This window comes from Natrix helvetica (assembly GCF_964273705.1).
Source record: "Natrix helvetica genome assembly, chromosome: 2".
Classification (NCBI taxonomy): domain Eukaryota; kingdom Metazoa; phylum Chordata; class Lepidosauria; order Squamata; family Natricidae; genus Natrix; species Natrix helvetica.
Window position 1 is genome coordinate 294,958,136 of NC_138552.1, and position 26,437 is coordinate 294,984,572.

Sequence of the window (26,437 nt, forward strand, 5' to 3'; positions counted from 1 at the left end):
CCAGTTCTTGCAACTGTTCATCATAAGTTTTATCCTCCAGTCCCCCCATCATCCTGGTTGCTCTTCTCTGCACTCCTTCTAGAGTCTCAACCTCTTTTTTATAGTGTGGTGACCAAAATTGGATGCAGAATCCTAGGTGTGGCCTTACTAAGGCTTTATAGAGTGGTATTAGTACCTCCCTTGATCTTGATTGTATCCCTCTGTTAATGCATCTTAGGATTGCATTGGCTTTTTTGGCTGCCCTCGCACACAGCTGGCTCATATTTGCTTGTCCACTAGAACTCCCAAGATCCTTCTCACGGTTACTGCTATTAAGCGAGGTTTCACCTCAGTCTATATGTGTCCTTTTGGTTTTTCTTGCCTAAGTGTAAGACTTTACTTTGCTCTACATTGAATTTCATTTTGTTAGAAACGGCCTTCAAGTCTATCAAGATTTATCTCGATCTTGAGCCTCTCATTTGGGTGTTGGCTATCCCTGCCAGTTTAGTATCATCTGTAAATTTGGAAGAAGACCTCCAAGGTCCCTTCCAGCTCTATTCTGATTGATTGACTGATTGATTGACTGATTGATTGAAATGATATAGGGTCTCCTGCTTGAGCAGGGGGGCTGGACTAGAAGACCTCCAAGGTCCCTTCCAGCTCTATTCTGATTGATTGATTGACTGATTGATTGAAATGGTCTAGGGCAATGATGGCAAACCTATGGCACGCGTGCCACAAGTTCACCTTTTTAAAAGCTATTTTTCGCCTTCCCCAGGCTCCAAAGGCTTTATAGGAGCCTGAGGAGGGCGAAAAGAGCCTCCCCCGCCCCCCCTCGGAGGCTTCAGGGACTTCCGGGTTGCTCGGAGGGTGGTTTTAAGCGCTCCGAAGGTTTCAGGGAAGCCTCCGGACGGTCCCTGAAGCCTCCGGAGGGCCTCCAGGGGGTCGGGGGAGGCTCTTTTCGCCCTCCCCAGGCTCCTATAAAGCCCCTGGAGCCTGGGGAGGGCGAAAAAAGCATGTAAAAATGGGGGGGCGCGCGTTGTGCGCGCATGCGCACTGGGGGGGGGGCGCACGTTGCATTATGGGTGCGGCATGTCCGCACTTGACCCCCCTGCACTCGCCCCACTTGTGGCACGCGAGCCAAAAAAGGTTCACCATCACTGGTCTAGGGTCTCCTGCTTGAACAGGGGGGCTGGACTAGAAGACCTCCAAACTTCCTTCCAGCTCTATTCTGATTGATTGATTGATTGACTGATTGATTGAAATGGTCTAGGGTCTCCTGCACGAGCAGGGGGGCTGGACTAGAAGACCTCCAAACTCCCTTCCAGCCCTATTCTGACTGATTGATTGACTGATTGATTGAAATAGTCTAGGGTCTCCTGCATGAGCAGGGGGGCTGAAATAGAAAACCTCTAAGGCCCCTTCCAGCTCTATTCTGATTGATTAACTGATCCCCGCTGGTTTGTTCTAACAATCCGTGCCCACTGCTCTCAGGTTTCGGTTGATTGCATCAAAATCGAGCACGTTCTTTGTTGATGTGATTCCTGTCATCCCTGGCGGAGACCTGTCAGATGGCCAAACCATGGCCCAGAGGTTGATGGCCCCTAATGGGGGACCCCAGACTTGGCATTTCAGAGAGGGGAAGGGTCTCCCCCACCCCCGCTTTGGAACACAAGCAACGACTGGGGTGGGGGTGGAAGAGCCAGGCTGGGTGACGTGCGTGCGTTTGTGCCTGGGATCGGGCAGTCAGCCAAGGCTGGCATTCAGGGTGCTTGCCTAATTAACATTTCATTAAGCCCCTTTTTGGCTTGCCTTGATGGAGGTCCAGGGGTCGCCCCATTGATGTGCTAATTCCGTGGCTGCTTTTTGTCTGCTTCTCAGCTGTCCCTGCTTTTGTGTTCAAAATAACAGGTTGCAACAGGCAAAATAGAACCGTAGTCTGTTTTTCTTCCCCCCCCTCTTCCTCTTTGTCTTCCGACATCTGCAGCAGAATGATAGGTTTAACAAATTAACAGAGTTGGAAGGGACCTTGCAGGTCATCTAGTCCAACCCCCTGCCCAAGCAGGAGACCCTATACCTGCCCTCTACCTAGGATGGAACTCACAACTTCCTGATTGTGAGGCGAGACACTCCACCTACCAACATCTCCCAGTCTGGTCCCTTCTAAAACTGTCCCCATCCCACATCAAAATCCCTCCAGTTGGTGGGGTCAAGACCAAGGGTGAAAACCAGGAGTAGAGATTTTGAGTAGTTCAGAGAACCAGCAAAGGCCACCTCTGGCTGGCCCCAGAGTGGGGACAAAATGGAGATTTTGCAGTATCCTTCCCCTGGAGTGGGGAGGGAATGGAGATTTTGCAGTATCCTTCCCCTGGAGTGGGGCAGGAATGAAGATTTTGCAGTATCCCTCCCCTGGAGTGGAGTGGGAATGGAGATTTTGCAATATCCTTTCCCTGGAGTACAGAGGGAATGGAGATTTTGCAGTATCCTTCCCCTAGAGTGGGGAAGGAATAGATATTTTGCAGTATCCTTCCCCTGGAATGCGGAGGGAATGGAGATTTTGCAGTATCCTTCCCCTGGAGTGGGGAGGGAATAGAGATTTTGCAGTATCCTTCCCCTGGAGTTGGGAGGGAGTAGAGATTTTGCAGTATCCTTCCCCTGGAGTGCGGAGGGAATGGAGATTTTGGAGTATCCTTCCCCTGGAGTGCGGAGGGAATGGAGATTTTGGAGTATCCTTCCCCTGGAGTGCGGAGGGAATGGAGATTTTGCAGTATCCTTCCCCTGGAGTGGGGAGGGAATAGAGATTTTGGAGTATCCTTCCCCTGCAGTGGGGAGGGAATAGAGATTTTGCAGTATCCTTCCCCTGCAGTGGGGAGGGAATAGAGATTTTGCAGTATCCTTCCCCTGGAGTGCAGACGGAATGGAGATTTTGCAGTATCCTTCCCCTGTTTGAGGCAGTTTGAGCTTCCTGAATTTGGTGCAGAAAGAACATTCTTTGTTGTGCTTTTTTGATGACGTTTTTGATGTTAGGTCCCCATTTTAGGTCTTGAGATACGATAGAACCTAGAAATTTGAAGGTCTCTACTGTTGACACTCTGTTGTCTAGTATTGTAATAGGGGGTAGTAAGGGAGGGCTTCTTCTAAAGTCTACCATCATTTCTACGGTTTTGAGTGTGCTCCGTTCCAGATTGTTCCGGTCGCACGTGTGCGTGATCTCAAAACAGTCACGCAAGTGTCCAACACTATGGCATGACACTGCCAGCATTTTCCTTCCTTTGGTAAGTTGTAAGTGGTCCTCGACTTACAGCAGTTTGTTTCGTGACCGTTCCAAGTTAAAACGGCACTGAAAAAAGTGACTTATACTCATTTTTCACACTTAAGACCGTTTCCGCTTCCCCACAATCACCTCTTACATTCGGGGGCTTGACAAGTAACTCACGGTTGAAATGTGATCCCCTTTTGTGACCTTCTGACAAGGAAAGTCGAGGGGGAACCCAGATTCACTTAACAACCGTGTTACTAATTTAACAACTGCAGTGATTTATTTCACCAAAGCAGCAAAGAAATGTCGTACAATGGGGCAAAACAAATTTCTCCCTTATCGACTTAAATTCAGAGCTCAATTGTGATTGTAAGTGTCCTTTGCATAGGAATGTGGTTGAGTTGATATTCCCTTCGCTTGTAGCTCAATCGAGCCCCGGGACTCTGTAAATCAGAGTTTACGGTTAAGCATCTTGGGCAAAGACGGGCAATGGTGGTTTATTCAATAAACAATCAACTCAACGCTCGTGCGAGTAGCTGGCTGGGCGACCAATTGATCATCTTTTTCGATTGCTTGCAAAGCAGCTTGGGAACATCTTGGGAACAATTTCAGCAGATTAATTGGTGGGCTTGACTTCTGGCCTCTGGAGTTAATTGTTTTGTCCGTTCTTTTTTTTTCCGTTTAAGAAAGGAGAGGTTGATACTTGGAGGTGAAAATATTGGACGGCCTCTCGCTCTTTCATTATTTTGCAGAATGCCTCTCCGAAACGTGTGAATATTTGCAAGTGGCAAAGCAGCCTAATTGAGAAGAAACTACAGATAGTCCTTGAATAGAATAATAACAATACGGCATCCAGTTTTGGTCGCCACGATGTAGAAAAGATGTGGAGACTCTAGAAAGAGTGCAGAGAAGAGCAAGAAAGAGGATGAGGGGACTGGAGGCTAAAACATATGAAGAACGGTTGCAGGAACTGGGTATGTCTAGCTTAAGAGAAAGAAGGACTAGGGGAGACATGATAGCAGTCTTCCAATATCTCAGAGGTTGCCACAAAGAAGAGGGAGTCAAGCTATTCTCCAAGGCACCTGAGGGTAGAACAAGATGCAACGGATGGAAACTAATCAAGGAGAGAAGCAACTTAGAACGAAGGAGAAATTGCCTGACAGTGAGAACAATTTATCAGTAGAGTTACTTGCCTCCAGAAGTAGTAAATGCTCCAACACTGGACGTTTTTAAGAAGAGGTTGGATAACCATTTGTCTGAAGTGGTGTAGGGTTTCCTGCTTAAGCAGAGGGTTGGACTAGAAGACCTCCAAGGTCCCTTCCAACTCTTATTCTATTCTATTCGTTTCTATTCTACATTCTTTTATTCTATTGTATTCTTCATTTATCCTATTCTATTCGTTTCTACATTCTTCTATTCTGTTCTTCATTTATTCTATTCTAGTCTTCATTTATTCTATTCTAGTCTTCATTTATTCTTTTCTATTCTATTCTACATTCTTCTATTCCATTCTATTCTTCATTTATTCTATTCTATTCTATTCTTCATTTATTCTATTCTATTCTTTATTCTTTTCTTTTCTATTCTTCATTTATTCTATCCTATTCTATTCTATTCTTCATTTATTCTATTCTATTCTTTATTTATTCCATTCTTTTCTATTCTATTCTACATTCTTCTATTCTATTCTATTCTTCATTTATTCTCTTCTCTTCTAACTTTATTGTCACTTTGAATGTACGCTAATCAGCATACATTAAAATCAAATGTCATTGCATCCAGCTGTCCAAGGGTCACCACCTCCAACATACACTACATCAACATGACAAAATAAATCCAAAATTATGCATATACCCACATATATTATATGACACAGAGAAACAACACAGTCTAGTTTGACTTACAACAATTCATTTAGTGACCGTTCAAAGTTACAAGGGCACTGGCAAAAGTAACTTATGCTCCTTTTTCACACTTAATGACCATTGCAGGATCCCCATTGTTCAGACAACTGACTCATATTTATGACGGTCGCAGTGTCCCTCGGGTCACATGATCCCCTTTTGCCACCTTCTGACAGCCAAGTCAATAGGGAAGCCAGATTCACTTAACAACCATGTGACTCACTTAACAACGGCAGCGATTCACTTAACAAACCGGGCAAGGAAGGTCGCGAAATGGGTCAAAATTCACTTAACATATGTCTCGCTTAGCGATAGAAATGTTGGGCTCAATTGTGGTCGTAGGTCGAGGATTACCTGCACTGCTTGTTTTGACACTGACTTTATGGAGAGTGAGGAGAGATGGCGTTTAGAGGGAAATGGTGTTGTTGAGCATGTGCAGAGTTCCATGCAACAGCCTTTATTTGGCAATGGTCCGATATAAGTAGTCCTCGATTTATGACTGCAATTGAACCTGGAATTTTGCTCCTAAGTGGTTGCAGTTCTAGAATCACCGTGTGACTGGACTCAATTTTACGACTTATAACCGCCGCCAGGAGCAGAATTTCCACTTCTAAGCAAGGCTGCTGTTAAATGAATTGCGTCCAATCTTACGACCTTTTTTTTTCTGCCAGGTTTGTTAAGTGAAGCCCTGCCGTTGTTATGTGAATCATGCCATCACTAAGCAAATCTGGCTTTCCCCCATTGACTTTGCATGTCGGGAGCTGACTGAGCTCACCAATGGCCATGTTGTGATCTTGAGACGTGGTGACCATCATAAATACATACTACTTGCTACATCCAAATTTTGATCCCCTGACTGTAGGGATGCTGAAATCTGTTGTATTTAAGAGTTGGAAGGGACCTTGGAGGTCAGGGAGTCTGAGAGGAGTTGATCTCCTCCTCATCGTCTAGGAGCAGCACCCAGGTGAGGAATTGCCTGCAGAGTCACCTGCTTCTTGCTGACCTGGCCTGGAGGGGAGCAAGTCTGCCATAAACCAGCGATGTCCTCTCTCTCTCTCTCTTTTCATCCCTCCCCAGATATATTGGACCTCAATGCCCGAGGCAGCAGTCGGGATGAAGGTTATTTCAACAGAAGCTTGTGTTGGCTTGCAAGGAGATTGTAACAGATTAACAGAGTTGGAAGGGACCTTGTAGGCCATCTAGTCCAACCCCTAAAGGAGGAGACCCTACACCATTTCACACAAATAACAGTCTTCTTGAAAGCCTCTAGTGATGAAGCTCCCACAACTTCTGAAGGCAACTTCTCTTCCATGGGTTGATTGTTCTCACTGTCAGGAAATTCCTCCTTATTTCCAGGTTGAATCTCTCCTGGATCAGTTTCCATCCATTCTTCCTTGTCTGGCCTTCAGGTGCCTTGGAGAATAGATTGACCCCCTCCTCTCTGTGGCAGCCCCTCAAATATTGGAAGGCTGCTATCGTGTCTCTCCTGGTCCTTCTCTTCAGACTAGCCAGGCCCAGGCCCAGGCCCAGTTCCTGCAACTGTTTTTCATGTTTTCGTCTCCAGTCACCTAATCACCTTTGTTGCTCTTCTCTGCCCTCTTTCCAGAGTGTCAACAAACTTTTTTATAGTGTGGTGATCAAAACTGGATGCAGTACTCTAGGTGTGGTCTTACTAAGGCTTTATAGAGTGGTATTAGTATCTCACTTGTTCTTGATTGTATCCCTCTGTAAATGCAATTTAGGATTGCATTGGCTTTTTTGGCTGTTGCTGCACACTACTGGTTCCTATTTAACTGGTTGTCCACTAAGACTCCAAGATCCCTCTCCTGGTTACTGCTATTAAGCCAGTCTATATGTGTCCTTTTGGGTTTTCTTGCTTAAGTGTAAGACTTTACTTTTCTCTACATTGAATATTCTAAGTGTGAGGACCAGACGTAAGTCCCTTTTCTCAGTGTCCTGGTAACTTCAAATGCTTACTAAGCTAAGTCGGGGGCTATCTGATTTCACTTGCTTGGTGCCAATTGATCACTTTTGATCGAGGGCATAGAATCTGGGTTTTGACTAATTTCCCTGCCACTGAATGGCTGCTAAGAATTGTAAAACCTTCATTCTCTGCTTCCCACCCACCCACCCACCAGCCTTCTCCTGGGGGTGATTAATTGTTGCTCCCCAAACAAATTACAAACCTCTTGACTCAGGCCCATAAATTTGCCTTTATGTGGCTTAATAAATCTTACTCCGCGCCAAGCGATATCAGGGGCTTTATTACTGTTTTAGTAGCCTGAGCAGCGGTCATTGTGTTAATTCAAAATTTGGTGGGTTTTTTTTTTAAAAAAAAGAACTTGAAATTCAGGCATCCAAAACTTTGTTTGAAAGTGTATGAATTCCAAAAGGGACAGGTAACACTTCTGTAAAAACGAGTCTATGTCAGAGGTAGGGAAGTATGGCCCTTTAAGACTTGTGGGCTTCAACTCCCAGAATTCCTGAGCCAACTGCCAAGTTTTTTTTAAAGCCTTCAGCAAGCATGGATGTCTCAAGAATTATGGGAGTTGAAGTCCACAAGTCATAAAAGGGCCATAGTTCCCCACCGCTAGGTAACTATGTATGGATGTATACATACAATAGAATACTTAGAGTAGAATAGAGCTGGAAGGGACCTTGGAGGTCTACTAGTCCAGCCTCCTGCTCAAGCAGGAGATCCTACACAATTTGAGACAAGTGATTGTCCAGTCTCTTCTTAAAAACCTCCAGTGTTGTAGCACCTACAACTTCTGGTGGCAAACTGTTCCACTGGTTAATTCCTTTGGATCTCTCTGGTGTCTGGATTACAACTCCCAACAGCCTATGCTAGTCTGACAATAGAGGTGCTAGGAGCAGAGATGCGAGTTCATTGCTTTGAACAGACACAGCATGATCCAATCAGTCTGTTTTGACACAGACCTCAAACTCACCAGAAGGCTGTGAGTTCTAGACCCACCTTTGAATGAAAGATGGCTAGGTGACTTTGGACCAATCACCAGAAGACTGTGAGTTCTAGTCCCACCTTTGCATGAAAGATGACTGGGTGGCTTTGAGCCAGTACCCAGGAGATGGTGAGTTCTAGTTCTGCCTTAGGCACAAAAGCGGTTGAGTGACTTTGGGCCAATTATGAGGAGACTGTGAGTTCTAGTCCCACCTTTGCATGAAAGATGATTGGGTGGCTTTGAGCCAGTACACAATACAATACAATACAATAGTAGAGTTGGAAGGGACCTTGGAGGTCTTCTAGTCCAACCCCCTGCCTAGGCAGGAAACCCTATACCGTTTCAGACAAATAGCTATCCAACATCTTCTTAAAGACTTCCAGTGTTGGGGCATTCACAACTTCTGGAGGCAACTTCTGTTCCACTGATTAATTGTTCTCACTGTCAGGAAGTTTCTCCTCAGTTCTAAGTTGCTTCTCTCCTTGATTAGTTTCCACCCATTGCTTCTTGTTCTACCCTCAGGTGCCTTGGAGAATAGCTTGACTCCCTCTTCTTTGGGGCAACCCCTGAGATATTGGAAGACTGCTATCATGTCTCCCCTAGTCCTTCTTTCTCTTAAGCTAAACATACCCAGTTCCTGCAACCGTTCTTCATATGTTTTAGCCTCCAGTCCCCTAATCATCTTTCTTGCTCTTCTCTGCACTCTTTCTAGAGTCTCCACATCTTTTTTACATCGTGGCGACCAGAACTGAATGCAGTATTCCAAGTGCAATCCGCTGTAATTTCTACAGGCATTGGGGCAGAGACCGTAAATCCTTGTTTCGGGCAGCTGCATATCCCTGATTAGAATCCTTTTTTTTGGGATGTTTCCCCCCCCCCCACTTATTATATTTTTTACTTTTTATTTTGTTTATGCAAACATCACATCTTTGCTTTTTCCCCCCAACCTGACTAATTCTTTTTTAATTCCTTATTTTACGGGCTGAGGGTTTGTTTCCTTTTTTTAAACAATATATTGGGACGGGGGGGGGGAGTGTGTGTGGTTTTTTTCATCCATATGTATCCTCCACCCATCCTTTCGATGCTTTGGGGTGACCTGCCCTTTTCCTGTCTTCCCTACTCCCTTTCCGTTTCTAACCTTGCAAATCTTTCCTTTCTTTGTCCGTCATAAAAGACTAAAAAAAGATTTGTTAAAAAAAGAAGGAAGGACCATTTTAGGATTCCCTCCCCCCTCACAAAGGTCAGCATTTTAAACATTTGCGGTAACAGTTGTGATGAGAAAGCTGGTTTTTCTGTTTTTAAAAAAAATTGTATTGTTAAAAGATGTAGAAGAATTTGGAATCCTTTGTCTGCCTTTTAGAATAGAGTAACAGAGTTGGAGGGGACCTTGAAGGTCTTCTAGTCCAACCCCCTGCCTAGGCAGGAAACCCTATACCGTTTCAGACAAGAGCCTATCAGACATCTTCTTAAAGACTTCCAGTGTTGGGGCATTCACAACTTCTGGAGGCAATTCTGTTCCAATGATTAATTGTTCTAACTGTCAGGAAATTTCTCCTCAGTTCTAAGTTGCTTCTCTCCTTGATTAGTTTCCACCCATTGCTTCTTGTCCTGACTTTAAGTGCCTTGGAGAATAGTTTGACTCCCTCTTCTTTGTGGCAACCCCTGAGATATTGGAAGACTGCTATCATGTCTCCCCTGGTCCTTCTTTTCATTAATACAATAATACAATAGCAGAGTTGGAAGGGACCTTGGAGGTCTTCTAGTCCAGCCCCCTGCCTAGGCAGGAAACCCTATACCGTTCCAGACAAATGGCTATCCAACATCTTCTTAAAGACTTCCAGTGTTGAAGCAATCACAACTTCTGGAGGCAACTTCTGTTCCACTGATTAATTCTTCTAACTGTCAGGAAATTCCTCCTTAGTTCTAGGTTGCTTCTCTCTTTCATTAGTTTCCACCCATTGTTTTCTCTGGGTCTTTCCATGAGAGATTTCTAGGAAACATAGTTAGTTGGATAAACCCCAGTTTCCCCGTTCACGCAATAAATGGAGCTATGAAATCAAGCAGATGTGGTCAAGGCAAGAGATGCGGACTTACCTATAAGCCGAAAAGCAAAATTCCCAGAGACAAATTTGAAGGTGGATCCTATGAGTGTTATCCTGAACCAGGGGTGGGATTCAGTGGATTCGGACCGCTTCGGGAGAAGCGGGTACTAATTTTACATCTGGTTTGCCAAACCAGTAATTGAAAAATAGGAGCCAGCCGTGTGCAGCAGCTGCCAAAAAAGCCAACACAGTTCTAGGCTGCATCAACAGAGGGAGAGAATCAAGATCACGTGAAGTGTTAATACCACTTTATAATGCCTTGGTAAGGCCACACTTGGAATATGGCATTCAGTTCTGGTCGCCACAATGTAGAAAAGATGTGGAGACTCTAGAAAGAGTGCAGAGAAGAGCAACGAAGATGATTAGGGGACTGGAGGCTAAAACATACGAAGAACGGTTGCAGGAACTGGGTATGTTTAGATGACCTCCCAAGGTCCCTTCTGACTCAATTGCAGCTGGTCCTTGACTTAGGCTGCATCAACAGAGGGATAGAATCAAGTTCACATGAGGTGTTAATACCACTTTATAAGGCCTTGGTAAGGCCACACTTGGAATTCTGCATTCAGTTTTGGTCTCCACGATGTAGAAAAGATGCGGAGACTCTAGAAAGAGTGCAGAGAAGAGCAAGAAAGAGGATTAGGGGACTGGAGACTAAAACATATGAAGAACGGTTGCTGGAATTGAAGATGTCTAGTTTAATAGAAAGAAGGACTAGGGGAGACATGATAGCAGTCTTCCAATATCTCAGGGGTTGCCACAAAGAAGAGGGAGTCAAGCTATTCTCCAAGGCGCCTGAGGGTAGAACAAGAAGCAATGGGTGGAAACTAATCAAGGAGAGAAGCAACTTAGAACTGAGGAGAAAATTCCTGACAGTTAGAACAATGAATCAGTGGAACAGAAGTTGCCTCCAGAAGTTGTGAATGCCCCAACACTGGAAGTCTTTAAGAAGATGTTGGATAGCCATTTGTCTGAAACGGTATAGGGTTTCCTGCCTAGGCAGGGGGTTGGACTAGAAGACCTCCAAGGTCCCTTCCAACTCTACTATTGTATTGTATTGTATTGTATTGTATTGTATTGTATTGTATTGTATTGTATTGTATTGTATTGAAAAGACTGACTGGCCCCGCTCTGCCCTTCCCTGGAGTCTCCACGCAGCCCGTTTTGGATGCCAGGTTAAGTGTAAGGCCCGCCTGGAGGCTCTGGGAGGGTAAAAAACAGGCCTCCCTGAAGTCCAGAAACGGGCCTTTCTGGCCTCCAGAGCGTGGGGGAGGCCATTTTTACCCTCCCGGAGGCTCAAACAAACCCTACAGAGCCTTTAGGGGTGAAAAACGGACCTCTTGAATGTTCTGGAAGTCCAGAAATGGGTCCATTTCCGGTTCCAAAAGTCCTCTGAAGCCCGGGGGAGGCTGTTTTCGCCCTTCCGGAGGCTCAAGAAAAGCCTCCGGCGTCCTGAACGGCAAAAAACGGGCCTCCGTTCTGGAAGTCCAGAAATAGGCCCATTTCCAGCCTCTGGAGGGCCTCCGGAGCTCGGGAGAGGCCATCTTCACCCTCCCAGAGGCTCGAAGAAAGCCTCCAGAGCCTTGAAGGGCAAAAAATGGGCTTCCGGAATGCTCCGGAAGTCCTGAAATGGGCACGTCTCTCGCCTCTGGAACGCCTCCGGAGCCCATGGAAGGCCGTTTTCACTCTCCCGGAGGCTCGAGAAAAGGGAGGGGGAACCCTGGGGAGGGCGAAAACAACCCCCCCCTTGGAGCAGGATGGTGGGTAGGCCATGCCTGCCATGCCCACACCCACCCAGCACCCGGGTAGCGAACTGGTTGCTCAGATTTTTCAATCCCACCCCTGTCCTGAACCCCAACTTTGCTTTTATTTTCAAGGTTATTCTGTTTTTTTTAAAAAAAAATTGGCTGAAAACCAAAGTTGGGATCTCGGGAAGCAGAAATTAGCAAACCTCGGCTAATTTCGAACAGTTGTTTCCACCTTTGAAACAGCCGTTTTCCCAGAGAGTTTTGATCTTGCCACGCTACTCATGCAAAGCAGGTGTTTCAAAGGAAAATAAGGCTATTTTCAACTCAAAAACATTTCTGGAATGCTGGAACGGCATCAAAATAATTTTTAGACCAACCTTTCCGCTATATATATATATATATATATACAGTCTTTTGTTTCTCCAATTCCCAGATGGGCTCGTTTTCCCCCCAAACATACCACTCCAAATGCTTTTAAGAGATAATCCTCAACGTACGACGACGGTAACGGGGCTCAAAATTTCCATTGCTTTCCAAGGCAGTTGTGAAGTGAGCTTCTCCCCCTATTCTACCATTTTTTCTCGGCACTATTACGAAGCAAATCACTATGGTCATTAAGTGAATCAGGCGGGGTTAAGCGAATGTGGGTCCTGGAGTCTGGGGAAGGCTCTGAGGAGGGCTCTGTGTCGGAGGCAGAGGGGCGGGCAGAGCCGTCCGGCAGTTATCAGCTGCCTTTGGAGTCAGAGATCAGTGGGGCAGAAGAACAGCTGGAGCCTGTTCCCAGTGTGCGCATGCGCAGAGTTGCCAGACGAAGGGAACGGCTAAAGAACAGGGATCGACTTGGGAGTGAGGCCACAGGTGGACGATGAATGGCCCCTCCCAGAGGAAATAAAAGAGGAGCGAAAGGGGAGTGGAGCTTGCAGGAGACCATTATTTCACTTCATTGGTTCGTGACTCCGAGACTCCTGGCCAAGTTCTGCAGATGTCGGCCTGGCAGCTCTCCAAGCCAGAGAAGGTCTGTGACTGTAAATCCTCCCTGGAAAGACTTTGCTGGATGGGAAGGAGCAGAATTCACAGTCAATTAATAAAAGGGTTTTTTGTCGGGACCAGGAGTTTGCTTCAGGCTCTTGGGAAGCCTCAGTCAGAAGAGCACTAATCTCCCGCCGTCTCTTTTTCTGCGCCTGATTAGTTAGGACGGATCCTTTCTAAGTTTTTCCCTCTGTCCGTTGTTCAATTGTGGGAATCTCTTCCTTTTATCTCTTTACTTTACTTTACTTTATTTAGATTTATAAACCGCTCCCTCTCCCCGAAGGGACTCGGGGTGGTGTACAGTCAGAGTTAAAACACCATATACATACATATACATAGAGGAGGCGATATACAAACTGTACAGTAATGATAAAATTAGGAACAACATTAAAATCTACCCCAAAATCTACCCCAAAATTAAAATAACTGCCAGGAGGATTAAAGAATAGGACTATAAATGGGCCAGGCCAGCTAATTGGAACAGGTGGGTCTTGAGTTTCTTGCGGAAGGAGCGGAGATCAATGGTGGTTCTAATATCGGGGGGGAGGTCATTCCAGAGGGTTGAGCCCATCACAGAGAAGGCCCTACTCCTGGGCGTCACCAGCTGGCATTGCTTGGTGGACGGCACCCGGAGGAGTCCCTCCCTGTGAGAGCGAATTGGTCGCATGGATGTATGGGGCAGGATGCGATCCCGCAAGTAGCTAGGTCCTGTGCCATGGAGCGCTTTGAAGATGGTAATCAACACCATGAAACGCACCCGATAGACCACAGGAAGCCAATGCAGCTCGCGCAGGAGAGGTGTTATATGGGAGTATCTAGTACTCCCCATAATCACCCGCGCGGCCGCATTCTGGACCAACTGTAGTCTTCGGGTGCATCTCAAGGGGAGCCCCATGTAGAGAGCGTTGCAGTAGTCCGGACGGGACGTCACCAGCGCATGAGTGACTGTGCGAAGGGCGTCCCGGTCCAATAGGGGGTGCAATTGGCGCACCAGGCGGACCTGGTGGAACGCCCCCCTCGCCACGGCTGCCACATGGTCATCCATCGACAGCCGGGCATCTAGGAGGACGCCCAAATTGTGCGCCCGCTCCACGGGGGCCAGTTGCTCGCCCCCAATGGCCAGCAATGGAACCCACTGGTTGAACCGGGGTGCCGGTAGCCACAGCCACTCCGTCTTGGAGGGGTTGAGTTTGAGTCTGTAGTTTCCCATCCAGACCCGTACGGCTTCCAAGCACCGGGACATCACTTCAACGGCCTCGTTGGGGTGGTTCGGGGTGGAGATGTACAGCTGCGTATCATCAGCGTACAGATGGTATTCGACCACGAAACCACGAATGATCTCACCCAGCGGCTTCATATATGTGTTGAACAGGAGAGGCGAGAGGACCGATCCCTGTGGCACCCCACAAGTGAGCGGCCTCAGGGTCGACCTCTCCTCCCCTGCCAACACGCATTGTGTCCGGCCGGAGAGGTAGGAGCAGAACCACCGTAAAACGGTGCCCCTCACCCCTCCAGACGGCGCAGTAGGATACCATGGTCGATGGTATCAAAAGCAGCTGAGAGGTCTAATAGGACCAGGAGGGAGGAACAACCCCCATCCCTGGCCCTCCAGAGATCATCCACCAACGCGACCAAGGCCGTCTCCGTGCTGTGACCGGGCCGGAAACCGGACTGGTGCGGATCTAGATAGTCAATTTCCTCCAGGTGACGTGGGAACTGTTGTGCCACCACACTCTCTACAACCTTCTCGCCTTCTCATCATTTCCTAGGTGTCTTCTCTTCCCGTCTTCCGAGGCCAGTCTCACATCCCGTTGCCAACTGTCCCTCAAAGGGCTGAGTGGGTGGAGCTGAAGTAAGCTGTGGGTGGAGCTAGAGGGGATTCTCTTTTAAGCTTCGCGCCCACCTCTGCGATCTCGGGACTATTTTTCTCGCTGTGTCCTTTTGATGAATTCATCAAGTTAATCAGCTCGTTCCAGTGGGCTTGCTCAGCAACCATCTGTGAGTTTAGATGAATTATATTCCACTAGAGGAAGGCCGCCCCCAAAACACCCACCCCACCCTCCAATTAGCACCATCTGGGCTTGTTGGAACTATAGTTCTAATCATCATCAGACAGAAGAGGGATTTTACAGGTGGTCCTCGATTTACGACCACAATTTCTGTTGCAAAGGGAGACGAGAATCCCTTTTTTCCCAGTGCTCTTGTAACTTAAAATCAACAGTACGTTCTAGTCGCGCCTTAGACAGGAAAGCTGGTTGGGTAATTGTGGACAAATCACCAGGAGACGGTGACTTTGGATCAATCACATGGAAACATGGAGTTCTAGTCCCACCTTAACCATGAAAACAAGCTGGGTGACTTTGGATAAATCACCAGGTGACCGTGAGTTCAAGTCCTGCCTTAAGCATGAAAGCCAACTGAGTGATTCTGGGCCAATCACCAGGAGACAGAGAGTTCTAGTCCCGTGTTACTCATGAAAGCTGGCTGGCTGACTTTGGACTAATCACCATGAGTTCTAGTCCTGCCTTAGGCATGAAAGATGGCTGAGTAACATTGGACCAATCACCAGGAGACAATGTGTTCTAGTCCTGCCTTAGGCATGAAAGCCAACTGGGTGACTCTGGGGCAATCACCAGGAGACAGAATTCTAGTCCTCTGTTAGGCGTGAAAGTTGGCTGAGTAACTTTGGGCCAATCACCAGGAGATAGTGAGTTCTAGTTCCACTTTAGGCATGGAACTAGCTGGGCGACTTCGGGCCAATCACCAAGAAACAGTGAGTTCTAGTCTCAGTTTCATCATGAAAGCCAGCTTGGGTGACTTTGGCCCAAACACTCTCTCTCTCATCTCAACGCACCTCACAGGGTTGTTACTCCTCGCAGGAGGAAGATGTGTTAGATACTGTATGTTCGACGCCATGAGTTATTTGTAAAAATAATAAAGGCGGGATACAAATAAAGAAATAAATAAGAAATATTAGGCCAGGCTCATGTTGAGCACTGTGCTAGTTGCCAGTTGGTTTCCGAGGACGATTCAAAGAGCTGATTTTGTGAGTGCTCCATTAGCTCAGCCACATCTGTTTCCCCCACATCTGCCAGAACTCCGTTCTTTGCAAGAGAAATTCATCCCGCCACCGTTCAACGCTTGCTCTGCTCTCTCTCGTTTGCTGCTCGTCCGCTTCAGCCTGGGGACTTCAGCCAAATAGTTTTTCTAAGATTCCGATACGTGAAAACATCTGTCACACTTAAAACCCAGCGTACGGAATTCGCACCGCAGCGGTGGGTGGTTTTGGAAGTCCTTTAAATCTTTCTGCCAACAATTAAAAAAAAAAAAGGGGGGGGGAGGGAAAAGGAAAGGAAAGTTAGCAAGATTAGTTGGCTTCAAAAAATACTCTCCTGCATCTATGGGAGTGCTAGATTCGTGTTTTTCAGTCTTGGCCATTTTAAGATATGTGAGATGATAATTTCTTCGTTGCGGCAGCTCTGTCATGAGGAACTGTGTGCTGGAACTGGCACACAGTGTCACATGAAGGGTTAATACCACTTTATAAGGCCTTGGTAAGGCCACACTTGGAATACGGCATTCAGTTTTGGTCGCCACGATATAAAAAAGATGCTGAGACTCTAGAAAGAGTGCAGAGAAGAGCAAGAAAGATGATTAAGGGACTGGAGACTAAAACATATGAAGAACGGTTGCAGGAACTGGGTATGTTTAGCTTAAGAGAAAGAAGGACTAGGGGAGACATGATAGCAGCCTTCCAATATCTCAGGGGTTGCCACAAAGAAGAGGGAGTCAAGCTATTCTCCAAGGCACCTGAGGGTAGAACAAGAAGCAATGGGTGGAAACTAATCAAGGAGAGAAGCAACTTAGAACTGAGGAGAAATTTCCTGACAGTTAGAACAATTAATCAGCGGAACAGAAGTTGCCTCCAGAAGTTGTGAATGCCCCAACACTGGAAGTCTTTAAGAAGATGTTGGATAGCTGTTTGTCTGAAATGGCATAGGGTTTCCTGCCTAGGCAGGGGGTTGGACTAGAAGACCTCCAAGGTCCCTTCCAACTCTGCTATTGTATTGTATTGTATATACAGAGCCATCTCTCCAGGCACGCAAGCCATTGCCTGTTGCTCTTCTGAGTTCTGGCCAGTGGTGGGTTCCGGATCCCATTGCAACTGGTACACTGCGAGGGGGCCAGGCATGCACAATGCACAACCATGCACAATACGCTACCACCCTGTGACACCCCAGCTGCTCTGTGGAGGTCCCGCAGGCGCCGTATGGAGCTGAGCATTTACTGGCTGGCTGCCCTTCCTGATGCCTACAGAGTTCACAGCAGAGTTCACAGGTCAGACATCAGAGGTGGATTCCTACCAGTTTGGCTCAGTTCGATCGAACCAGTATTGGTATGCCAGCCTAGGTCGCAGAACCAGCAGCGACCCAGGCTGGCCATGCCTCTAAACCAGTTCCCCGATAGCCCCCAGTAGGCGCCGCCATCTTGTTTTTAAGTTATGTGTAGGCGCAGAACAATGCAGCATCCAGCGCCCGAAGCACGCCCACGAGCGAACCGGCAGTAACACCGGCTAGAATCCACCCCTGTCGGACATCCCCCTTTCTGTGGGCGTCGCCGCCTCGCCACCCCAACCTTCCTTCCCCGACATCTTCACCTTCTCGGCACCGGATCTCCCATGTTTTAAACGGGCTCCATCACAGCGCGCTCTCACTCACTCACAGCTGCCGTTCCTTGGCAGCGGGACTCCCGTTGTCAGCAGCCGGGGCTTCTCCGCCGGAGCGTGTTTCTTTTTTAATTAAGAAGCATTTGGATGCGGCTGGTGGCGTTGGCAACAGCTCGTTCTGAGAAAGCAGCCAATTGCAACGTCGGCTTTTAATGGGCGCTCGTGTTCGATCCTTAATCCCACCATGCATGTAATACATTTCCGATTATCGTCCTGCCAAGGCATCTTAATTACTCCGGGGAGCCAGCGACGGCTGAACCGTGGGCAATAGATTTCGCCGGATGCTTAAGCCCTGGCAACATCATCGGGTGGTGAGGGGGGGGGAGGAAACTACCGTATTCCTGGATGCACAACACCCCCCGATATCCTGAATCTCCGAATTCAGTTCATCCTCGGCTTATGACTGCAATGGAGGCCAAAATTTCCATCGCTAAGCAAGACAATTGCTAAGTGCATCTTGCCCCGTTTTTACGGCTTCATTTGCCGCAGTCGTTAAGCGAAGCACTGCGGTCGTTTAATTCGCAACCCGGTTCTTAAGGGAATCCAATTTCCCCCTTGACTTTGCCGGTGAGAAGGTCACAAAATACGAGTCAGTTGCCAAGCGTCTGAATTTTGGTCGTGGGACTAAGGGAATGCTGCAACAGTCATGAGGGTGAACCATGGCCATAAGCCACTTCTGTTCCGTTGTAACTTGGAACGGTCACTAAACGAACTGTTGTAAGTCGAGGACTGCCTGTAAATGGTGGTTATGTTACCTGAGGAGATTGCAAACGGTCATAAATGCAGGCCGGTTGCCCAGGGGGTAGATGTCAGTATTTCGAATCTGGGTTGTGAGTCGTTTTTTGGGGGGATCCATCGTAACTTTGAATGGTTCAATCAATCAATCAATCATAATAGAGCTGGAAGGGGCCTTGGAGGTCCTCTAGTCCAACCCCCTGCTCAAGCAGGAGACCCTATACCATTTGAGACAAGTGGCTGTCCAGTCTCTTCTTAAAAACCTCCAGTGATGGAGCTCCCACAGCTTCTGGTGGCCAGCTGTTCCACTGGTTAATTGCCCTCACTGTTAGGAAGTTGCTACCTAATTCCAGGTTGTTTCTCTCCTTGATTAAGTTGCCCTCCGTTGGGTCTCGTCTTGTCTTCTGATGCTTTGGAGAACAAATTGACCCCCCCCCTTTATTCTTTGGGGCAGCCCCTCAAATATTAGAAGACTGCTATCCTGTCTCCCCTGGTCCTTCTTTTCTCTAGACTAGCCAGGCCCAGTTCCTGCAACCTTCCTTTGTATGTTTCAGTCTCCAGGCTGTTAAGCAGGGGGTTGGACTAGAAGACCACCAAGGTCCCTTCCAACTCTTCTATTCTATTCTATTCTTTCCACTATTTCTATTCTGTTCTGTTCTGTTCTGTTCTATTCTTTCCACTTATTTCTATTCTGTTCTATTCCGCTCTATTCTATTCTTTCCACTATTTCTATTCCATTCCATTCCATTCTATTCTATTCTATTCTATTCTATTCTATTCTATTCTTTCCACTATTTCTATTCCATTCCATTCTATTCTATTCTTTCCACTATTTCTATTTCCATTCCATTCCATTCCATTCTATTCTATTCTTTCCACTATTTCCATTCCATTCCATTCTATTCTATTTTATTCTATTCTTTCCACTATTTCTATTCCATTCCATTCCATTCTATTCTATTCTATTCTTTCCACTATTTCTATTCTATTCCATTCCATTCCATTCCATTCTATTCTATTCTATTCTATTCTATTCTATTCTTTCCACTATTTTTATTCCATTCCATTCCATTCTATTCTATTCTTTCCACTATTTCTATTTCTATTTCCATTCCATTCCATTCTATTCTATTCTATTCTATTCTTTCCACTATTTCTATTTCCATTCCATTCCATTCTATTCTATTCTATTCTTTCCACTATTTCTATTTCTATTTCCATTCCATTCCATTCCATTCCATTCCATTCTATTCTATTCTATTCCATTCTATGCTATTCTATTCTTTCCACTATTTCTATTTCTATTTCCATTCCATTCCATTCTATTCTATTCTATTCTTTCCACTATTTCTATTTCTATTTCTATTTCCATTCCATTCCATTCTATTCTATTCTATTCTATTCCATTCCATTCTATTCTATTCTTTCCACTATTTCTATTTCCATTCCATTCCATTCCATTCCATTCTATTCTATTCTATTCTATTCTATTCCATTCTATTCTTTCCACTATTTCTATTTCCATTTCATTCCGTTCTTTCCTGACACGCGCCCAAAGGGCTGGGGATGATGGGACCACTTGCGGGTTCTGCATTCATACGACAGTCTGTAACCAAAGCTCTGCCTGTTTTATTTCCAGACCAGTGCGGTGTTGTGTCTGGGCGGTTGTGCCCTTTTGGCTTTCAGCGCCCTGCTGGCGGTCATCGTCCTCTTCCTTCCCAGCGGTCAGTGTGAGAGACGGCTCTGCACCCTGGCTGGGTACATTCAGACAGCGGCCGGTAAGTGGGTCACAATCCTGTAGCTTTGTTTCAGGGAATTTGCACAAGCATCTCCGATCTCGACTATCTACTGTAACTGACCCCGATTGGTGTTTTTCAAATGAGTCCACTTTAAGAGGGATGGACTTCAACTCCCAGAATTCCCCCAGCCAGTTGAGGTCCACCCACCTCAAAGCCTGCTGGCTGGGGAATTCTGGGAGCTGAGTTCCACCCCTCTTAAAGCATTTTGGATGGGGGCTTCTGGGAGTGGAAGTCCACCCATCTTAAAGAATGCTGGCTGGGGAATTCTGGGAATGGAAGTCCAGCCATCTTAAAGCATTTTGGATGGGGGCTTCTGGGAGTGGAAGTCCACCCATCTTAAAGAATGCTGGCTGGGGAATTCTGGGAATGGAAGTCCAGCCATCTTAAAGCATTTTGGATGGTGGCTTCTGGGAGTGGAAGTCCAGCCATATTAAAGCGTGTGGCTGAGGAATTCTGGGAGCTGAAGTCCACCCCTCTTAAAGCATGCTGGCTGAGGAATTCTGGGAGTGGAAGTCCACTCACCTTAAAGCATGTTGGCTGAGGGATTCTGGGAGTTGAAGTCCAGCCATTTTAAAGCATGCTGGCTTGGGAATTCTGGGAGTGGAAGTCCAGCCATATTTAAGCATGCTGGCTGAGGAATTCTGGGAGCTGAAGTCCACCCCTCTTAAAGCATGCTGGCTGAGGAATTCTGGGAGTGGAAGTCCACTCACCTTAAAGCATGTTGGCTGAGGGATTCTGGGAGTTGAAGTCCAGCCATTTTAAAGCATGCTGGCTTGGGAATTCTGGGAGTGGAAGTCCAGCCATATTTAAGCATGCTGGCTGAGGAATTCTGGGAGCTGAAGTCCACCCCTCTTAAAGCATGCTGGCTGAGGAATTCTGGGAGTGGAAGTCCACTCACCTTAAAGCATGTTGGCTGAGGGATTCTGGAGTTGAAGTCCAGCCATTTTAAAGCATGCTGGCTTGGGAATTCTGGGAGTGGAAGTCCAGCCATATTTAAGCATGCTGGCTGAGGAATTCTGGGAGCTGAAGTCCACCCCTCTTAAAGCATGCTGGCTGAGGAATTCTGGGAGTGGAAGTCCACTCACCTTAAAGCATGTTGGCTGAGGGATTCTGGGAGTTGAAGTCCAGCCATTTTAAAGCATGCTGGCTTGGGAATTCTGGGAGTGGAAGTCCAGCCATATTTAAGCATGCTGGCTGAGGAATTCTGGGAGCTGAAGTCCACCCCTCTTAAAGCATGCTGGCTGAGGAATTCTGGGAGTTGAAGTCCAGCCATTTTAAAGAATGCTGGCTGGGGAATTCTGGGAATGGAAGTCCAGCCATAAAGCGTGTGGCTGAGGAATTCTGGGAGTTGAAGTCCAGCCATCTTAAAGCATGATGGCTGAGGAATTCTGGGAGTTGAAGTTTATCCATCTTAAAAGGGCCAAGTCTGAAAAACAGTGGTCTAATTCTGCATTTGATTTTGCCTGTTCTTAACCCCTTCCTGCTTTCTAAATAGAGAGTCATACTGCCCTGCTGAATGTATATTGCTCACTATTTTAAATTAAATCCCAATAATATCCCTGCAGGCAGAGCATGTTCAGAAGTCTAAAGTAATATGAATAAGATGAGAATTAGACATATAGTGTGGTTTCAAGCAGGACATCTGTCATTCAAAATGTCTCTGTGTTTGTATATCAGTTCTTGGCTTCCTGCTATCCATTTAGCAGCCTTTCAAAGCCGTTCATTGAAAAAAGTGATTTGCAACTGGTCCTCACACTTGTGACCATCGTAACAAGGTCACAGGGCCACGGGATTGCCATTTGAATCCTACCTCCAACAAAGACATTGGGGGGGGACGGGACTAAATTTGCTTAACAACCATATGATTCACTTAACAACTTCAGTTATTTGCTTAACACCTGTGGCAAAATGGTTGTAAAATCGTGAGTGACTCACTTAACCACCAAGTCTTGCTTAGCAATGGGAATTCTGGTCCCAATTGTGGTTTTAACTCAAGGATACCATCCTCCCTCTCTCTGAAGGTTTTGTGCCAGAGCAGGGGTTGGGGTTGGACTAGAACACCTTCAAGATCCCTTCCCACTCGGTTATTCTGTTACTCTGAAGAAACAATTGTCCACCAGTTTTTGCTCAAAACTCGATTTTGCTTTACTCTTAGAGCTATTGCCATGATGGCAAACCTATGGCACATGTGTCCAAAGTGGCACACGGAACCATGTTGCCCAGCGCACGCGTCACCCGGTCCTCTTCCGCGTTTCTGGCATGCATGCGGCGATCAGCTGGCCTTTGTGCGTCCATGCAGCAGTGCTGGAAACTGGGAAGAACTGGTCTCCCATTTTCCGGCCTGAGCATGTGCGTCGGCCAGCTGATCGTTCCACGTGCATGTGCTCCAGTAACCGGAAGTCCATCTGGCCGGCACTCGCCCGTGCCCACCAGACGTACGTTTTCCACATTTTCCGGAAAATGCTCCACTTCGCAGCTCCTCTTCCGGGTTGCGTCCCAGACGAGTGTGCACATGCTCTCCCTTTTCGATGCCAAAAAGGTTCACCATCCCTGACCTATTGAATGGTTGGTGCGATGGATTGCGTGCCATCTGGTGGAGACTAAAACATATGAAGACTGGAGACTAAAACATACGAAGAATGGTTGCAGGAACTGGGTATGTCTAGTTTAATGAAAAGAAGGCCTAGGGGAGACAGGATAGCAGTCTTCCAATATCTCAGGGGTTGCCACAAAGAAGAGGGAGTCAAACTATTCTCCAAGGCACCCGAGGGTAGAACAAGAAGCAATGGGTGGAAACTAATCAAGGAGAGAAGCAACTTAGAACTGAGGAGAAATTTCCTGACAGTGAGAACAATTAATCAGAGGAACAGAAATTGCCTCCAGAAGTTGTGAATGCCCCAACACTGGAAGTCTTTAAGAAGATGTTGGATAGCCATCTGTCTGAAACGGTATAGGGTTTCCTGCCTAGGCAGGGGGTTGGACTAGAAGACCTCCAAGGTCCCAACTCTATTCTGATTCAATGGATGGAAACTAATCAAGGAGAGAAGAAACCTAGAACTGAGGAGAAACTTCCTGACAGTTAGAACTATTCATCAGTGGAACAGAAGTTGCCTCCAGAAGTTGTGAATGCCCCAACACTGGAAGTCTTTAAGAAGATGTTGGATAACCATTTGCCTGAAACGGTATAGGGTTTCCTGCCTAGGCAGGGGGTTGGACTAGAAGACCTCCAAGGTCCCTTCCAACTATGTTATTCTACCCTATCCTACCCTATCCTATTTTCTTTTCTATTCTCTATTCTATTCCATTTTATTCTAATTGCTATTCTATTCTATTATTTCTTATTCTATTCTGTTCTGTTCTATTCTACTCTATTCTACTCTAATTTCTATTCTTTTCTATTCTATTCCATTCTATTCCAATTGCTATTCTATTCTATTTGCTATTCTAATTTCTATTTGCTATTCTAATTTCTATTCTATTCTATTTGTTAGATCGAGTAAAGGAAAGGCACACTGAGGCTTAGGCAACAACAGCTCTTTATTAACTCAGTAGCAACTATGTACAATCCCGCGAAGGTTCAGTCTGACAGCAGCCCTTTTATAGGGAGCACTCAGACCCTTCGACCAATCAGGTTGAATCTCTGTTCCCGCCGGAACAGAGGACCAAGGTGGAAACCATTGTAACCGATTCTGGTATCTAACACTATTCTTATTTCTATTCTTTTCTATTCCATTCCATTCTCTATTCTGTTCTGTTCTGTTCTAATTCTGTTCTGTTTTGTTCTGTTCTGTTCTAATCTACTCTATTCAATTCTAATTTCTATTCTATTCTATTCTATATTCTATTCTATTCTGCTCTTTCCACTTTCTATTCTGTTCTAATTTCTATTCTTTTCCATTCTTTTCTATTCTATTCTATTCCATTCCATTCTGTTCCAATTGCTATTCTATTCTATTTGCTATTCTAATTTCTATTCTATTCTTTATATTCTTTTCTATTCCATTTCATTCCATTTTCTATTCTGTTCTCTTCTGCTCTACTCTAATTTCTATTCTATTCTATTCTTTTCTATTCTATTCCATTACATTCTATTCCAATTGCTATTCTATTCTATTTGCTATTCTAATTTCTATTCTATTCTTTATATTCTTTTCTATTCCATTTCATTCCATTTTCTATTCTGTTCTCTTCTGCTCTACTCTAATTTCTATTCTATTCTATTCTATTCTATTCTATTCTTTTCTATTCTATTCCATTACATTCTATTCCAATTGCTATTCTATTCTATTTGCTATTCTAATTTCTATTCTATTCTATTCTATATTCGATTCTATTCTGCTCTTTCCAATTTCTATTCTATTCTAATTTCTATTCTATTCTATATTCTATTCTGCTCTTTCCACTTTCTATTCTGTTCTAATTTCTATTCTTTTCCATTCTTTTCTATTCTTTTCTATTCCATTCCATTCTGTTCCAATTGCTATTCTATTCTATTTGCTATTCTAATTTCTATTCTATTCTTTATATTCTTTTCTATTCCATTTCATTCCATTTTCTATTCTGTTCTCTTCTGCTCTACTCTAATTTCTATTCTATTCTATTCTTTTCTATTCTATTCCATTACATTCTATTCCAATTGCTATTCTATTCTATTTGCTATTCTAATTTCTATTCTATTCTTTATATTCTTTTCTATTCCATTTCATTCCATTTTCTATTCTGTTCTCTTCTGCTCTACTCTAATTTCTATTCTATTCTATTCTATTCTATTCTATTCTATTCTATTCTATTCCATTACATTCTATTCCAATTGCTATTCTATTCTATTTGCTATTCTAATTTCTATTCTATTCTATTGTATTCTATATTCGATTCTATTCTGCTCTTTCCAATTTCTATTCTATTCTAATTTCTATTCTACTCTATATTCTATTCTGCTCTTTCCACTTTCTATTCTGTTCTAATTTCTATTCTTTTCCATTCTTTTCTATCCTTTTCTATTCCATTCCATTCTGTTCCAATTGCTATTCTATTCTATTTGCTATTCTAATTTCTATTCTATTCCATTCCATTCTCTATTCTATTCTGTTTTCTTCTGTTTTGTTCCGTTCCGTTCCATTCTATTATCATTCAGTGCGATCCTTAACTGCGATGCCTGCCCTTGTGACCGACCTGCCAGAATTCCCATCGGGGGCAATTTCATTGTTGTGTTTCCTGTGCAGAGGGCCAGGCAGCGGCTGTCACAACCTGTCACCAGGCCATTGTGTAGCCTCACAACTCTGGGTTTTGCTTGCGTCACTGGTTCCTGCTATGAAATGCTCTGCCGGAGTGAGCCTTCTTGGCTGGGGGCAAACAGCTGCCCTAGATACAGGCAGTCCTCGACTTACGACCACAGTCGTTAAGCGAATCACTGCTGTTGTTAAGCTGGTAACACGGGTTGTTATTACTTTGGGTGCAGGTTGTAAATCAATCCTTTGGTTCAGCAAATCAATTCGTCCTTCCATAGCATCCCATCTCAAAGCAGGCCACAGGTAGTCCTCGACTTGCGACCATCCCAAAGCAGGCCACAGGTAGTCCTCGACTTGCGACCACAATGGAACCCAAAATTTATGTTGCTGAGTGAGAAGTTGTGAAGGCTGAAACACTTTTAAGAAGATGCTGGACTACCTTTTATCTGAAGTGGTGTAGGGTCTCCTGCTTGAGCAGGAGGGGGGGTGGACTAGAAGACCTCCAAGGTCCCTTCCAACTCTGTTATTTTAATTGATTTTGGGGAAGCTGGTGAAATTTTTTTTTTAAGTGGATGGAAATAATGAAAGATCCAAGATATTTTTCATTTGCAATCCCTGCGAATTAACAATTACCCCCTCCTCATTTTTGTTTTAATGAAATCCTGCTAGTCTGGAGTTTCAGTTTTCCTGCAATATTTGAAAATGGGTGGATGGTGTTAACAACCGTACAATTCTTAAAGGGGGTAAGAATACAACCTTGCAACTGAGAAAAGGTGCCGTAGGACGTTTTTCACACTTACGACCATTGCAGCATTCCCCACGGTCATGTGATCCAAATTCGACCGACTCGTATTTATGACGGTCGCAGTGTCCCGAGGTCACGCGATCCCCCCCTTCCGGCCGAGCAAAATTCATGGGGAAGCCAGATTCATTTAACAACCGCCTTCCTGACTTAAGAACGGCAGCGA

At 45.4% G+C, this 26,437-nt stretch overlaps 1 protein-coding gene across 1 annotated transcript in view; it reads left to right on the forward strand.

Moving 5' to 3' along the window:
• The window catches only part of LHFPL7 (LHFPL tetraspan subfamily member 7), a 78,486-nt gene that overhangs the window by 10,120 nt on the left and 41,929 nt on the right, over positions 1 to 26,437 (forward strand). Inside the window, exon 2 of the mRNA XM_081945495.1 lies at positions 20,082 to 20,220. Coding sequence (XP_081801621.1) covers positions 20,082 to 20,220 — 139 coding nt within the window. The remainder of the gene's footprint in view (positions 1 to 20,081; positions 20,221 to 26,437) is intronic.